Raw genomic sequence first — 15724 nt, 5'->3', positions numbered from 1 at the left:
AGTAGAGATCAGGACTGTCGACGTAGAATGAATGCTGCTTGGTTTTGAGCTTGGATCATCTTGATTTTCTACTCGAGGCTGACTCATCATTCCAAGCCACTTCATGCCTGAGGCGGTGAGGCCATCAACCGCTGCCACGCAGGTGTGGCGGTGCCAGCGGGACCGAGCCCCAGGAACGCACCGTGCCCCCGCCGGCATGACTCTTTACCCAATGTGGGATTCATCGGAGCGAATAGGGAAGCCAAAAGGCGAAGTCTCCAACTTCTCCAATTTTCTCCAATTCCAAAAGAACCCTCCGGGGAATCTCCGAGTTGTTTCCGAGTGCCATTGATCGCTGATTTGGCTCTGGTCCAATGAAGGATCTCTGATTGTGAGTTTCCAATGGTCAGGGACACGCTCCGGGTAGCGAACCATCGGGTACAAACTCATAGTTATTATATACATTCTGACTCGGCAAGGAAAATAAGAAAACTCCGTACTTGGGATGCACGGAGTTTGTAAATTGTGCGTACGCGGCTGAATCCGGAGTGTATGGCTGAGAATAATTAGGGATGCGACAATATTGTGACAAATTGCCTTCATTTCAGGGATTTCGGACGTTTATTGTGTTCAAAAACCGACCAGGCATTCTTCGGGAGTTCGCCAGGAGAAGTACTCCGTACACTCCAGCAATCTCCACACTTTTGGCCCGTTGGCCAGAAGAGCTTCGTCAGCAACTTGGCGCCCTCACTAAAAAGCTAGACTGTGAAAGGCCCTTGTTCGCACGCCCCAAACAGCTTCAGGTCATCGCCTCTTCGTAGTTCAACGCCTTGATTTGTGATATTGCCATGTTCCACCATGTTCGGCACGTTCAGCGCTGGGCGATCACGGGTTCCGAATGGCTGAACCAGCCGAAAACGAACTGCTTAGCGACAATTAAACTACGCTTTCCGCCCCGAGTCTTCCCGACGCGTCCAATGGCCGTGCTTTGCGATGGAAGCTAGGGTCCCTTTCTGGCTCATCTCGGGGAGGATACAGACGCTCCTCGTTTCAGGCCCCTTGTTCTCGTTGGAATTCGACGGCAATATTGTCTCCTCATATTATTAATGCCCGGTGGGTTCTCGATTCTGCATCGCAACGTGAATTCTCGGCCGGACATGCTCCGCCATATACAAAGTCACCTCCGCCGACATCCCGTCGCATCTTCTTCCCGTAGATTTGCAACCTTCGCCTCACCTACTTCAGCTGCGGTCGCTCAGCCCTTGAGAACAATTGATACTGTCGACACAATGCCCGGCCCAACGACGCCCTCGCCTTCTGCCAATCCTAATTGGCATTTGCGGAATTCAACCGCCCAGAATCAGCCGTACGCACAAATATGACTCACAGTGCCATTCATGTCTGGAGCTGACCGCTTGAACCAGAGATCCCGCAAATTTTGATACCGCCAATCCTCCGTATATTCGCAAATACCTTCGAACCTACGGCCTGACTCCTCCTCGCGCGGAATCCTACGATGTACAGAAGCAAAGATGTGAGGTCACAACGGTGTTGACACATACGGGCACAACGGCGCTGACGAGATGTTTAGGTTTGGCGCAGCTCGCACAGAAACAGACGCCCATTGAGAAATACCTCTACCTCAGCACCATCCGGAAAAACAATGTACATCTGTTCTATCGTCTTGTGACGGACCATATTCAGGTACGCTGTTTCAGATAGATTCCCTATATACCCTGCGCTAACTGGGCCACAGGAATTGACTCCGTTGATATACACTCCCGTCGTTGGAGAGGCCTGTCAACGATGGTCCGAGATCTATCAACAACCAGAAGGTATGTCGTAGTCGCATGAGTGGGCGAGCTTCAGCTGACCGACTCTAGGCATGTACTTGAGCTATGAGGACAAGGGCAACATAGCCTCCGTACTTGCCAATTGGCCCCAGCAACATGTCGAGATCACCGTGATCACGGATGGATCACGCATTCTGGGTCTGGGTGACCTGGGTATCAACGGCATGGGTATCCCCATTGGAAAGCTCTCCCTGTATACTGCCTGTGCCGGAATCCGGCCGGAGGCGACCCTGCCGTTGACTCTGGATCTGGGAACGAGCAATAAGGCTCTGCGGGAGGACCCGCTCTACATGGGTAGTCGCCGGGACAAAGTGTCGCCGGAAGAGGAGCTGGAGTTCATGGATGAGCTCATGGCTGCTCTGACTGAGCGGTGGCCTGGGTAGGTGCTAAGCTGGCAATCGTCTGTAATGTTTCGGTCGCTGACCCTCATGCGTAGGATTGTTATTCAGTTTGAGGACTTCAAGAATCCCTTCCCAGCGCTGGAACGCTATCGGCATCAGTACACTTCTTTCAATGATGACATCCAGGGAACGGGTGCCGTCATCCTGGGAGGAGTGATCAATGCGGTGAAGCGCTCTGGAGTACATCCACGGGACCATCGGGCCGTGTTCTTGGGTGCCGGCAGCGCCGGGGTTGGTGTCGCAAAGCAGATCGTTGATTACTTCATGCGCGAGGGACTGACCGAGGAAGAAGCCAAGTCTTGCTTCTACCTGGTAGACACCAAGGGCTTGGTCACCGCAGACCGAGGCGACCGTCTGGCCAGCCACAAGGTTTACTTTGCGCGCACCGACAACGATGGTCAACAATTCAAGACCTTGGAGGAGGTGATTGACTACGTTAAGCCCACGATGTTGATGGGCCTGTCAACTCTTGGCGGCGTGTTCACTCCCGAGATTTTGCAGAAGATGGCCGAGTGGAATGAGCGGCCGATCATTTTCCCACTGTCGAACCCTTCTGCTAACTCCGAGTGCGATCTCGAAAGCGCAATCAAATACACCGATGGGCGGGCACTGTTCGCCTCCGGCTCGCCATTCGCACCCGTGACGTACACGAACTCGGCCGGTGAGACCAAAATCTATCACGGCGGCCAAGGAAACAACATGTACGTGTTTCCGGGCATCGGTCTTGGCACGATTCTGTCCAAGGCGGTGGAGGTGACCGACAGCATGATCTACGCATCCGGCGAGGCGCTCACGAAGTGCATCACGCCGGAGGAGGAGGAGCTAGGCCTCTTGTATCCCGACATCACCCGTATTCGGGAAGTCAGTGTGACTGTCGCCCGGAACGTGATTCGGGCGGCGCAGAAGGCCCAGGTCGATCGCGAGCCTGCTCTTCGGAAGCTCAACGATCACGACCTGCATGCGTATATCCGCTCTCGCATGTACAATCCTCATGACGAAGTCGCCTCTCTGGAGCGGGAAGTGGGCACGCTGCTGTCATCCATTGGACGCATGCAGTTGAATGGTCACGCCTATTCCAACGGCTATGCGTCGGATGGCGAGAAGGGATCCAAACTGTGAGTAGCTATTGATAACCGTCGGGGCTAAGCGGAGTATCTGCTTCGTTTGTTTACGGCATGCATGATTTCTCGGTGTGGGACATTGAGTTCGGGTTGTGCCTGATCATTCCTAGCATGTGAAATGGGACTTGGTTTCATTGGTCGGGACATAGATGACCGGTAGAGTTGACTGTTCGGGATCTAGGGTTTCTTGTAATTAGGTAGTCCGGTTTAATGACGCATGGCGAATCTGATGAATTGGTCAACCACCTAGGAGAATCGGTAGAAGCTTGTGCTGATCTTGTCTTTTTTTTTTTTTTTTCGTGAACTGGATACCTCCCCCGCATCGGAGGCATTTTCTCTTTGGACCTGCCAGCTCGGAATACTGTTCATCTGCAGCTCGGAATGCATCGCAAGCAATTCTCTTCTGACTTAGTACTCTCCCGTTGTTAAGCTTCAAAGAGTTTGATGCATTTTCGTGGATACTGCATTCCTGATTGGCACAAACCAAGGCAATCGTAGCTCCGAACAATTTCTCCAGAATCTCCACAACCATCAAGTCAAGCTTGTGATCGCCGGGACGTTCCGAGTTCATGTGAAAGCAGGTTCCATCATGCCGGTTCTCCAAGGAATGTCTCCGCATTCCGCACCGATATCGGTCGCTTCAGTCCTGGGGGTGTCTCAGCTTGTCACTCGAAATAGTAATATTGTTACCTCGGTATTCGGGTCTTTTCAAAGAGGGCGAAATATGATATACATAGTCCTACGTCAAGGAAGACGCATTGTTGTGAGCCATTTGAAAGAAATCAGTCACATGGGGGATGCAGAAAGGGAAAGTGGTCGCTTGCCCTGGTCATGGAATTTAGGGTTAGGGTTGTCCATCCCCAGAATCTCCCACGGATATTTGGAGGCAGAAGACTGATTTCAAATAATTTTGAGATTTTTCATGTCGCGAATCGGGTGATCTCCAATTTCAGTATCTAACTCTATGTACCTGGTACGTCGCCTTGATCTGGATTATTTTAGGTAGTCACTAACATGAACGGTTTCTATACAGTCTGGCGATTGTGACTCCTGTTTGCAGACCCTCCTCTATCGAACCGACAAGAACCACCCTATACAGTACTTGGGTACAAACCTAGGTACCTAGGTAGGTACCCTAGGTGCTGCACAATTGAATGCGGCCGACAAAGGCTCACGCTTGCAATATTGATTCACAACATGTACCGGAATGACGGCGACTTGTCTCCCATCCTGGTCATTTCTTCCTCTGTCAGGTTCCCAGTGCCCATTTCCTCTCGGCGACGATTGATTCGCTGGTAGGAGAGGCGCATCACGACTACAGCAATGACGCCTGCGACGGCGAAACCAAGTTCCAGAGCATGCCCAAGATAGTATGTCGGGCGGTCCTGCTCTCGGTAGAAGTTCGAGGCCATTGCTAAAAGAATCTGTTAGGCCAGGGTACTACTGGACTGGGGGGTTGTTGACCGAGACATACCGCCAGCGAGATTGCCTATTCCGATGTGGATGGCCATGCCAGTGGCTCGCTTGTATCCTCCAGCAAGGTTGTTCGCCAACCAGCTCACATTTCCTGGAAAAGCGGGATAGATGCCTAAAACTGATCAGGACCTCCCCCAATAACAGATGGTGTGTGAACAAATGACTTACCAACAGCGGTCAGGAACACTCCAAAATATACTACACCAGGGACGCCCCTGCCAGCTGCAGCGATGCAGATGACAAAGCCAATTACAATGAGGCACATGAAAAAGAAAATAAATGGAGATCGCTGCTTGTACTTGTCCGAGAACCATGCAGATATTACTGCAACGATGGCAGCGGTAATGTAGATTGGGACCTGTATATTGTCAATCATCGATGTCCCAGGATTTAAGACCGCAATCACTTACAGTCAGCAGCTGCGCTTTGGATGATTCATAACCAAGATCGTTGATAATGCTCGGGAGGAACAGTGAGATGCCGTACAGAGGGCACACAATTCCCCAATACACTAATCCAGTCAGCGACTCCATCCCATATCACGATCAGGCTTGTGCCACTTACTTATCAGGCCAACATAGATCTGCCAGTCCATGAATGCATCTTTGACATACTTCCACTCGAACTTCTCGGCCTGGGCAACACGACGTTCTCCAGAGCCTTCGTACTTCAAACGTGCCACCACCCACGCGCGTTCTTCTTTGGTCAGGAACTTGGCAGTCTCGGGGAAATCATAAATGAGAAAGAAGGCAAACACGGCAACGACGACAGTTGCAAGGCCCTCCAGAATGAAAATCCACCGCCAACCTTCGAGGCCACCGACTCCATCCATTTTCTATTCAAGTTAGTTCAAGATGATTGAATAGGACAATGGTTGCGTCATTGGGTTCGTACCGCGATCGCAAACGCTAGCAGTCCAGAAAATGCACCGGCGATACTCGCCGCACTGAAGAAAAGAGTCTGACGGAGCTGTACTTCTTCTCGGCAGTACCACATAGTGATATAGTAAGCGACACCGGGGTAGAGACCGGCCTCTGGATTTATTGCTCAGCAATGCGCAGGGTGAAATGGTGATGGGAATGGACTATACCAGCTAGACCGAGGAAAAGTCGCGCGGCGAGCAGACCCTCGAAATTGCGAACGATTCCCATGAGTGTCTGTTTCGTTTTCCGTTAGGCCAATGAAAGAGGACCAATCGAGCGCAGGACTCCTACCATGACGGTACCCCATGCAACCATGATAGCTGGCAACCAAATCGACGGACGCAATTTCTTCAGAAGCAGGTTCGACGGCACTTCGAAGGCGCAATACGTAAAGAAGAAGACAGTCACTGAAAAGATCGATCGTTAGAGCGGCTCTGCCACAATTGACATTCTCTGCTGGGAGCGTTACAAGTCCAGTTATACTGGCCCCCGGTCATGTTCAAATCTTCCTGCAAACCCTCGATCTTCGCATTTCCAATATTACCCCGGTCAAGGAAAGACAGGAGGTACAGGACCGCCAGCATTGGGATCAATCGCAGGTCCATCTTTCGAAGCACTTTTTTTCCGTCGATATGGCTGAAATCGACCTGGTCGAAAGACCCTTCGGGATCATTGTCGGAGATCACGTTCTCCTTTTGCTGAACCGACACCTCCTCCGACTCAGGTCGAGGTGATGACACCTTGACCGATTTTTCGGAGATTGGAATCTCGTCGGTAGCCATTGTGGTCGCAGTCGGTCAGCCTACGATCAGTTGGCGAGGATTGATCAGAAAGTCGACAGCACACCAGCCCGTGTGATTGCTGTTTCGTGGTCTTTTTGTAGTTCCGTCGAGTCATTCAAACATTTTTCTTTTCTCCCTTCAGATTTCTCCCCGCCTTGTTTTAGCCACTTGCGGCTCCTCGTGGATCTTTCGTGCGAGATGATGCGAATTGGATCATCTTCGGACAATTGTGCGAGTCGCTTGGTTGCAAGGCCAGCCGAGGTACAACCACCGCTGTGATGTTGATTGAGTTGCGCTTTACTCCTTCAGTTAAGTACTATTAGGTTGAATGCTACGCGACCGAGGCAAATTCCTTGAGTATCCTTCGCTTACCGCGCCACAGCCAACCTTGCGGCCGAGTGAACAGTTTCGAAGCTCTGTCGAATCTGGGGAAGTAACTGGCACTCCGTGTCTTGGCGTGCCACCCGTCTGGGGAAAAGTGGGTAGTAATGGTTACCTATGTCTCCCAAATTGGCCCAGAATCTTGATCGGACTTCTTTGCGATCTCAAACTTTTTGCAGCGCCACGGTTTCGCAGAGGACAGAAGCTTCTATCAGCGCCGATGCGACGAGATAATTCTTTCCTCGAGACCATGGATCGTAAGGGCGAGAGGTTCGACTGTCGGGATGTCACGTGACTTCAAACGCTAGGTACAGTACCGTCCTATCAAAGGTACCCAATTGGGTAGTAGGTACGGAGTACTCCGTACATGTAAGTCAGAGTAGGGCTTGGCTGCGGGGTAGGTAAGCTAGTGGGGGGAATCACCTGAATTGATTTCAGGTTGTTTGATTCCCTTCCATTTTTGACCAGTGATTTTGTTCCAAATCGACTGCCGAGGGTGAAGTTCGCTTGACAATTCTTTTGACAGGTCAAAGCATTGATAAACGAGACAACGTGCTCCTCGTACTTCGTACGAGGGTCGCGTTTCTCGAATCGAACCTCAGCGCTCCAAGCCACCAAGCCACCAAGCGGCCATTGCCTTCAAGGTGCCAGTCCAAGGTTGTCCCTTGCGCCAATCGAGAAATGGCCCGCAGCGAACTGATCGGGATGTCAAATCTCAGTAGGCAAGTAGAGCAGCTTCGTTAGCTCTCCGTGCGTCCCTCTCCGTAGGACGTGCTGAGTGAGTCGATTTGAAAGTGATCCAAAGCAGATCGAGGATGATGATGCAATCTGAGGATCAGTTCGATTGGATCCGTGGATTTTTGAAAAACCTGAGCCGCACATACGCTGGAAGTTTCGTGGTGGAGAAGGAAATCATTGCCATGCGGAGTCGTGCCGATCTTCCCCCTGAACCCTGGAGATTGAAGTCAGAGAGAGAATTCCCATTTATTCCCACGGCTTTGAGGAAGATGAGGGGCGATATTCGAGTCTCCGACATATGCTTCGGGGCAACTTTACTACTGACTAGAACGTCGAGATATCAGTTGAACTGAACGACTCCCTACGAGACGCTCCATGTTCGACCAGGGGCGGATTATCGAAACCCGGTCTTATGCATCTGAGAATTTGGGTGTCCTTGCGTAGGCTTAGGCCTTTCACCCAAAACTTTTTAGATGCGTGAGGTCAGGCTTGGGACAACCCGTCTTTGTCCAACATAGAATATCTTATGGCGTTCGGTTGAACTGATATCTCGGGCGTTCTGTTCAGTAGTATAGCTGCCGTGAAGCATAATTCGAAGATTCGACAAACACCCAATCCTTCTCAGAATCGTGGAATCACAGGTTTCTCTCCGATTTTTAGTCGCGAAGGTCACGGAGCGGACATTTGGTTCGTCGCTTTAGCCCACGTCACATTTCGTCTTGGGAATTCCTTCAATCTTGACTTCGGTCGCACCTCTCGCTTGACGATCCTGGATTGCCTAGTGGAACACGCCGAGATTCGGATTCGGCGTGGCTTGATGGCTTAGGCGTCTTGCTTGTGTTCATGCCGTGACGGTAGTGACTCAAAGATACTCGGTATTCCTGGTCGTAGTACTATCATAGGTATGGCTTCGTCTGTACCCATGGAGTCCCGTACTAACTTACCTGTAGTAGGTACCTTCCATCACTCCAGCAAGGGTACGGCGATTGAATCATCGGATGTTCACCCGATAAATTTGACATCCTGAAAAGTACTGCATTTATCTGATAGGTATTATCACCACACTCGGTCAATTCAGTGTCCAAAAGATACGGCAATTAGGAGCTCCTGGGCCTTATCCATCCACCTACAGGGACCAGAACGAGTTATCAGTTCGATTCTTTAGCTATGTCCAAATGACGAACATGAACTGGCAGACGATATGCGACAACATAGCGTCATGAACGACCTCTACAGCTTGAACTTTCTCCCAACTAGTTCTTCGCTTAGTTGGGCCAATCGTTCTGCTGCATTGACATCTGATGCCCACGGAGCGGGCTGAGCCACTTGACACTCATGGAGATAGGCGCCCGATGGTTGAGGAGTTGCTATGGACAAGGATTAGCATGGTTCTGTTGAGACATCGAAGACAATCTATATCACTCACCGTCAAGTTTGGGGTCGAAAGCTGCAATAAGCATTGGTGCCGCTCCCTCATCGTTGGTCTTCCAGTACTTCCCCGTCTTTGCCAAAATGTTGTTCCCTTCCTCGTCAAGATTGCGGTTCAGGTTTGTCCAAATAGCTGCGTGAACAGGTTCGTCAGTGACGTTCCGAACAAAGGGGAGGAAATAACAATCGGGACGCGGGGACAACGCACATCCAGGATGAACAGCGTACGATACCACTCCGGCTGGAGCTAGCTTCTGATTCAAGTAAACGGAGAACAAAATATTCGCCGTTTTGGACTGCCCATAGGCGATCCACCCATTATACTTCTCCACCTTGCCGTAGACCTTGAGCATCTCCGGCGGCGGTTGCTCCTCGTCCGGAACATCCTTGCCCTCAATGTTGTAGTCGTGAAAACGGATCGGCGACAGACGGTGTCCGGCGCTAGAGACATTGATGATTCTGGTATTGCCTGGCGGACGCGATCCAGCGGCCTTCTTAAGCTTGTCAATGAGGAGGTTTGTAAACAAGAAGTGACCGATATGATTCGTGCCGAATTGTAGCTCAATTCCTTCGGCAGTCTTCTCCGGAGAAAGGACCATAATGCCGGCATTGTTGATCAGAATGTCGATTGAATCGACGAGCTCCGCGATGCGGTTGGCCGCTGCTTGCACTGACTGCTGTGACGCCAGATCCAGTGTGACCAGCTCGACTGCGGACGAAGCCTGGGGTGATTTCTTGGAAATCTCATCTGCAACTTGTCTCAACTTCTCCAGTGTGCGTGATGCAAGGATCAGTTTTGCTGGATTATGGGCTGCAATGGCCAAGGCCATGGACTCGCCCAAGCTCTTGGGCCCGACACCGGTGATGACGACTTTTCAACGCTGTCAGTGACGATATTCTCCTTTTGTTGCAATCAAATAGCCTAGGGCTTACCATTTCTGTTTTGGATTCTGTCAGCAAAGGAGTTTGCAACCTCCGTTGCTGTTGTCTTCTCATTGAACTCTGGATGCGAAGTCATTGTGGTAAGTACTATTCACTCGAGATACCAAATTGCGATGCGGTTTTGGGTGCAATCTCAGAAGAGAAGCACTCACTCTGAAGTACTGCCTCGTCCCTTTTTCAAAGTACCTCGCAAACCATGAAGCGTGACTCTCCACAAGCGACGATGTTGAAGCCCCGCTGGCGTTGACAGGGGAAATGGAGATACAGTTTCCTGTTCAAGGAATTTGACCATTCTTCAGTCGGAACGAAGGCTCCAGCCGAGGTTCGTGACGCAATAAATCGACATAGAATCCGACACAAAAGCCACGATCGATCATCGGCTTTGGCACATTTGTCGATTGCCGAACTAACGAATACACCTGTGTTAGATGCATGGAGGATGCTGTGGTGCTGTACTCCGTAGTTGTCACATTCTGGTAAAACTCTATTCGATGTGGAATATGATTATGGACCCTTCGGGGTTCGGGTTGATCTGAACCAGTCGAAAAAACCGGGGTTGAAATGTGGAGATGTCAAGGACACAAGATGTCCTGCAGGGATCCCACAATCCTTCGGATTCTCCGCGCAGAAATGCTCCTCCCGGTCTCCCGCTGTATTGTGCCGGATGCCGACAACCAATCTTTCTGCTTTCTCGCGTACTCACAGCTGTAGTTAGGGTTGTGGGGAAGATACATTACTTAGTAGCGTCGATTGATCGGACCGAGTGATGTCGGCATCTGGCACTTAGGTTTCTATTTCTGCCGATCTTCCGCCATCTGTTTATATTATCTCTCGACTCATCGACTTTGCATGAAATTAGAGTTCTGGATCGTAGGATTATCGCATCGCCCAGTAACTTCAGTTGATAGCGAAGCAAAAGTCAATCACCATGACGGTCACAAACGGGAACGTGACTCCCAACGGCACGGCGAAGACCGGCATCAAGGTGGTGATTGTCGGTGCAGGTACGCAACTCGTCCGGCTCAGAATCTAGCAGTTTCTGCAGATTGCTGATGAGGGTTTGCAAAAGGGTTCGGAGGACTCACCGCGGCAATTGAATGCCATCGTCAGGGCCACGATGTTGAGATCTACGAGAAATTTCCTGGTGTGTGATTCTTGATAGAAGACAACGTATGGTACCTTTTCTAACCTGCGTCGCAGAGCTCAAACAACTGGGGGACATTATTTCCTTCGGTGCCAATGCAGGACGGATCTTCAAACGATGGTCAAATGGCGCAATTGCCGACCGTATGCGCCCACTGAGTATCGATCTGAGAAAGTATGGCTTCCGAATTCACAAGTGGGACACAGGAGAAATTGTCACGGTCCAGGAAACCCCGGAGCAGGATCCGGATGCGCCAACGTTCAACGGACACCGTGGTGAGCTTCATACTGTTGTCTTCAACTACGCCAAGGATGAACTGGGAATCCCAATTCATCTGGGCCACAATGTTACGCAATATTGGGAGGATGATGACCACGCGGGAATTATACTTGAAGACGGGACAAAGGTATGATTGTTCTGGAGTGCAAACTTGTGGATTGGCTGACTTGAAAAGGTTACTGCCGATGTTGTGATTGGTTCGGATGGCGTTCGTTCGAAAGCGAGAGAGCTTGTTTTAGGATATGAGGACAAACCAAAGTCCAGTGGATACGCTGTATACAGGGCATGGTAAGAAACTTGTCCACTACCTCATCAAACAGTGGGTGTTGCTGACAACGCCTTGCAGGTTTCCGAATACTGACATGATAAAAGACCCACGCACCAAGCAATTCTGTGAGAACGGTGATACTTTCAATGGCTGGATTGGCCCAGATGTGCATTTCTTGTTCTCTACCATCAAAAATGGGCAAGATTGTTGCTGGGTCTTGACCCATAAGGTGTGCACCGCATGTATTCCTTTTATTCATGCCTCCGCGCTCACTCTTGCATCCAGGACGAAGCCGATATCGAGGAATCATGGTCCTTCCCGGGCAATCTCGAGGACGTCTTCAAGATTCTCGAAGGGTGGGACCCGATGTGCAAGGCGATTGTTGAGAAGACGCCGTCTCTTGTCGACTGGAAACTGGTGTATCGTGACCCATTGCCGCGCTGGGTGAGCGACAAGGGTCGCATTGCTCTCCTGGGAGACTCAGCCCACCCTTTCCTTCCCACATCTGCTCAAGGCGCAACTCAGGCTATGGAAGATGGCGTTGTTTTTGCAGTCTGTCTCAAGCGAATTGGTGATAAGAAGAAGATTCCTGCAGCAGTCAGGGCCTATGAAGCTATTCGGTGAGCTTCTTTCTCCTATCCATTCCACTGGTTCACCCCATTCTGATATCGCTATAGGTACGATCGTGTCCGTGCTGTGCAGAAAACTGGAGAGACAACTCGCGATATGTGGCATAAGGCGGATTGGGACAAGGTGAAAGAGAACCCTAACTCAATACACCTGCCACGCGAGGATTGGATCCTCGGTCATGATGCCGAGAAGCATGCAAATGAGGTTTTCGATGAAGTGGTGAAGCGATTTTTGTAGCTAGACAGAAGATGACTCGATTCGTGAGATAGTTTCGTGATGAATAGAAGAGTGTGTTTTCACCAAATGTATTCCAAGTCATCTGTTGCATGTCTGAGGACCATAGACCGTGACGGAGAGCAAGTTCGTGTTGTCGGTAACTGAAAGATCAGATGCTGGTGATTAGTTACTAGGTGAGCGAGACTCTCGAGAGGTATAAAAAAAAGAAAAAGAAACCGAACCGTATGAACCTCAGGCGTGACGATCAGTCAAGATCAGATGAGTCAATAAAATCCTGAATAGACTTCTTATATCAGGACTAAATACATCCATGTCGAAACTGAATGATGAATAATCATCGTGACCACCAAGGACCAGGGGATGGATGATACAAACTACACCCTCTCAATCTCCTCTACAACGCCGTTTTCTTCCTTGCTTCCATTATCCTTCTCCGCCTTTGTATTTTCGTCGTCTCCCGCACTCTTCTTCTCAAGTGCGGCGAGTGCCTCCTTGCCAACACAGACATAGGTCCTGAACTTGCGAGCTGGGAGACGCATCTCAAACTATAAAGGATATTAGAACAGATCCCAGAGAAAGTAGCCGAGGCCAAGGATGACTAACCATTTCGTCAATTTCTTCCAGTGTCCTGTTCTTGACCTCCGGGAGGAAGAAAAACACCCACAGAGCGGCAACAATACAGGATCCGAACCAAATGTAACCATACTTTGGACCCCAATTCAATGAGTCCGGGTTAATAAAGTACGGAGCGGTAAATGTAGTGAGCCACTAGGATTCCCACGTCAACTAGAGCCCAAGCCAAGATTGACAACTGGAGAGACGTACCGCTCCCAGGAAGCCGATTGCAGCCGCGAGACCAAATGTATACGATCTGAGGCGTTGCGATGGCAATTCTCCGCCAGAAACCCATGCGTAGCTGCTTATCATGCCCTTTAAACGCATTTAGTTCTCTCCCGACGTGGAAATGGGGTGTCGAACAACTTACGTTATATCCAAAAATAAAGATTACAGCCAAAGCCACAATAACTTTTCCAGTCGATGGGTCGTTGGGCCGAACGTCGTAAACAACGGCAGTAATGAGCTGGCTAATTGCGCATAGAATCAATCCGCTCATGAGGAAGTTTCGTCGACGACCGATTCTGCCCATAATAGCGCTGTTGATCATGATCGCCACGACGCCAATCGCAGTGAGAATGCAGCTGTTCTCGAATGCGTTGCCGACGCCGGCCATTTCAAAGAAGTATGTACCGTACGCTAATCGTCATCAGCAACCATATAACTCGACGGGCCAGAGAAAAGGCATACCAATCATGTACATAGCTCCGGATGCAGCCTGCAATGTCACGCCGCAGACAGCTAAGATTGTTCGGCGCCGGTCCACCGGGTTGGCAAACATATCCCAAACCGACACACTAGCGGCCAGAGCTTTCTCTGCATCCAACGCTGCCTGCATGTTATCCAATTCTGAGTCGACAGAGTTCGGATCGGGACGGAGCCATAGCAATGCTTTGCGTGCTTTCTCTTTCTTGTCATGCTGCAGCAACCATCGAGGGGACTCGGGAATAAAGAACATGCCCACGCACAGGATCACGGGAATGATAAAAATCAGGCCAAGTGGGATGATATAGCTGTTTTTCCCGATGATTTTCTCGGTGAAGTTATCGATGATCGTGCCAATGAGCGAGCCGATGGAAGTCCAGCACATGAAGATGGAGATCATAATTCCACGGAAGTAGGCCGGAGCGCATTCCTTCAGAACGGCACATCATCAAAATCAGTGATCGGGCACGTTGTTTCAGCGGTGACCAACTACGCACCTGAATATAGAGTTGGGAGAAGGTCAGCAAGATACCATTTCCCAGGCCGATAATGAGTCGGCCAACGTAGAGTGCTCCGATGGATGTGGTTGTCATCATAATGATAGTCGATACGTAGATCAGAATGCACGACAAGTACAGTGACGGCTTTCGGCCTATATACGTGGCAATGAATCCTGTTCGTTGACCCACCTGTCAGCATTGGACATATCTTGAAAGTCGAACCGTTCATACCGGCGGAACTCGACGAAATGAACGCGCCGAGAGTCATCAGGGATGAAATCAATTGTTGGCGAGTGTAGTCGATGTTCCATCCCAGAGGGGTCTCAGGAGCCTCCTTTCCATACACCTATTCAGAGACGTCGATGTCACTATTTCGAACTTCTCTTGCAAATAGACGCGTATGGATGTCAAATACCTGTAGGAATCCAATCATTGCTTGAAAGCCACCGATCATCGTAAAGTCAAGGCCATATTGGAAGGAGGCCATGGATATTAGAGTGCACGCTGACAGACATTTCCAATTGGCGACAACGCTGGAACTTTTGTCGCGTGTCATGGTTCTGCAGACCCTGCTCGATGGTTTTCTGAAGATGAGGAGTGTTTAGGATTCCCAGGCAATGCAGTTTGGCCGACTTCTCTGATCGGGTCAAAGGTTGGTATATAATTCACCAAGTGTTTGGACTTTAGTTAAAAGGGGGGTCCAGATGGTCGAGTCAATCAGACTGCAGTACAAAATATCAACCTGGAAATTTGGATTGATTCAATGCTGGACCTCGTAGAACGCTGCTTGGCAGAAAGCCACAAAATTGCTTCTTCGCCTTCGGCAGTTGATTTGGTTCTCAGTCACCGAACCGGTTTGCAATCGAATACAGGGGACTATCTAACGAACATTTTCGGCTGTGGTACATGCATGCCTTGGATGTACTTAGGGTTTCTCGCCGGTTGCTCCGTACCGTATGTATACAATGACTCTGTGGGGAGTCCGGGGATTGGGCTGACTTTCCCCATCGACCCCATGGGGTTGCGGGATAGCCTATGGGGCAATACAGGCCCACCAAAACGTTCGGTCTCATTCTTTTAGGATTGGGCCCAGATAACTATACGGGGGTCCTTCATCCGTTGGGCTTGACAAATTGCCATGTCATCGATGATCAGCTCCGTCCTTGATGGTGTCTCGCCTAGCGTCAATCAAAACGTCGAATCGAAAAGCCACTGGTAAAAATCATCCGGGGCAGATCCTTGAACCATACCCGGTGAAGTTAGGGTTCGGATATTGAACCCTAACTGGGACAGCTAACTAGTTAAAGTTGACTGCCCAAGGA

At 50.2% G+C, this 15724-nt stretch overlaps 6 protein-coding genes across 6 annotated transcripts; 3 read left to right on the top strand and 3 right to left on the bottom strand.

The window, feature by feature from the left end:
* Nucleotides 1-1268: 1268 nt before the first annotated feature.
* On the top strand, nt 1269-3352 carry VTN31DRAFT_143 (uncharacterized protein; the record flags this gene model as incomplete). Its single annotated transcript, XM_069401486.1, has 6 exons — nt 1269-1345; nt 1404-1513; nt 1571-1683; nt 1736-1814; nt 1863-2211; nt 2269-3352. 6 exons carry the CDS (start codon nt 1269-1271, stop codon nt 3350-3352), a joined length of 1812 nt encoding a protein of 603 aa, XP_069262999.1.
* A 1192-nt stretch (nt 3353-4544) lies between these two features.
* Nucleotides 4545-6535, bottom strand: VTN31DRAFT_142 (uncharacterized protein; the record flags this gene model as incomplete). The annotated part of the gene is made up of 9 exons (XM_069401475.1): nt 4545-4768; nt 4829-4942; nt 4999-5188; nt 5241-5341; nt 5395-5665; nt 5725-5864; nt 5921-5987; nt 6045-6160; nt 6223-6535. The coding sequence occupies 9 exons, from the start codon at nt 6533-6535 to the stop codon at nt 4545-4547; spliced, it is 1536 nt and encodes a 511-aa protein (XP_069262998.1).
* A 2349-nt stretch (nt 6536-8884) lies between these two features.
* VTN31DRAFT_141 (uncharacterized protein) lies at nt 8885-10100 on the bottom strand (the record flags this gene model as incomplete). Its single annotated transcript, XM_069401464.1, has 4 exons — nt 8885-9021; nt 9081-9215; nt 9291-9953; nt 10016-10100. 4 exons carry the CDS (start codon nt 10098-10100, stop codon nt 8885-8887), a joined length of 1020 nt encoding a protein of 339 aa, XP_069262997.1.
* A 493-nt stretch (nt 10101-10593) lies between these two features.
* Nucleotides 10594-10929, top strand: VTN31DRAFT_140 (uncharacterized protein; the record flags this gene model as incomplete). Its single annotated transcript, XM_069401453.1, has 2 exons — nt 10594-10769; nt 10812-10929. 2 exons carry the CDS (start codon nt 10594-10596, stop codon nt 10927-10929), a joined length of 294 nt encoding a protein of 97 aa, XP_069262996.1.
* Nucleotides 10930-10952: 23 nt separating this feature from the next.
* On the top strand, nt 10953-12582 carry VTN31DRAFT_139 (uncharacterized protein; the record flags this gene model as incomplete). Its single annotated transcript, XM_069401441.1, has 7 exons — nt 10953-11028; nt 11094-11168; nt 11225-11574; nt 11623-11735; nt 11794-11944; nt 12001-12335; nt 12393-12582. 7 exons carry the CDS (start codon nt 10953-10955, stop codon nt 12580-12582), a joined length of 1290 nt encoding a protein of 429 aa, XP_069262995.1.
* Nucleotides 12583-12956: 374 nt separating this feature from the next.
* VTN31DRAFT_138 (uncharacterized protein) lies at nt 12957-14958 on the bottom strand (the record flags this gene model as incomplete). Its single annotated transcript, XM_069401430.1, has 8 exons — nt 12957-13127; nt 13186-13350; nt 13408-13512; nt 13568-13836; nt 13888-14332; nt 14400-14575; nt 14634-14748; nt 14818-14958. The coding sequence occupies 8 exons, from the start codon at nt 14956-14958 to the stop codon at nt 12957-12959; spliced, it is 1587 nt and encodes a 528-aa protein (XP_069262994.1).
* Nucleotides 14959-15724: the final 766 nt, after the last annotated feature.

Source organism: Thermomyces dupontii (assembly GCF_041956625.1).
Source record: "Thermomyces dupontii strain NRRL 2155 unplaced genomic scaffold VTN31scaffold_1, whole genome shotgun sequence".
NCBI lineage: Eukaryota > Fungi > Ascomycota > Eurotiomycetes > Eurotiales > Trichocomaceae > Thermomyces > Thermomyces dupontii.
The sequence above is the reverse complement of the archived record's forward strand: the minus strand, read 5'-3'. Positions and strand labels throughout refer to the sequence as shown.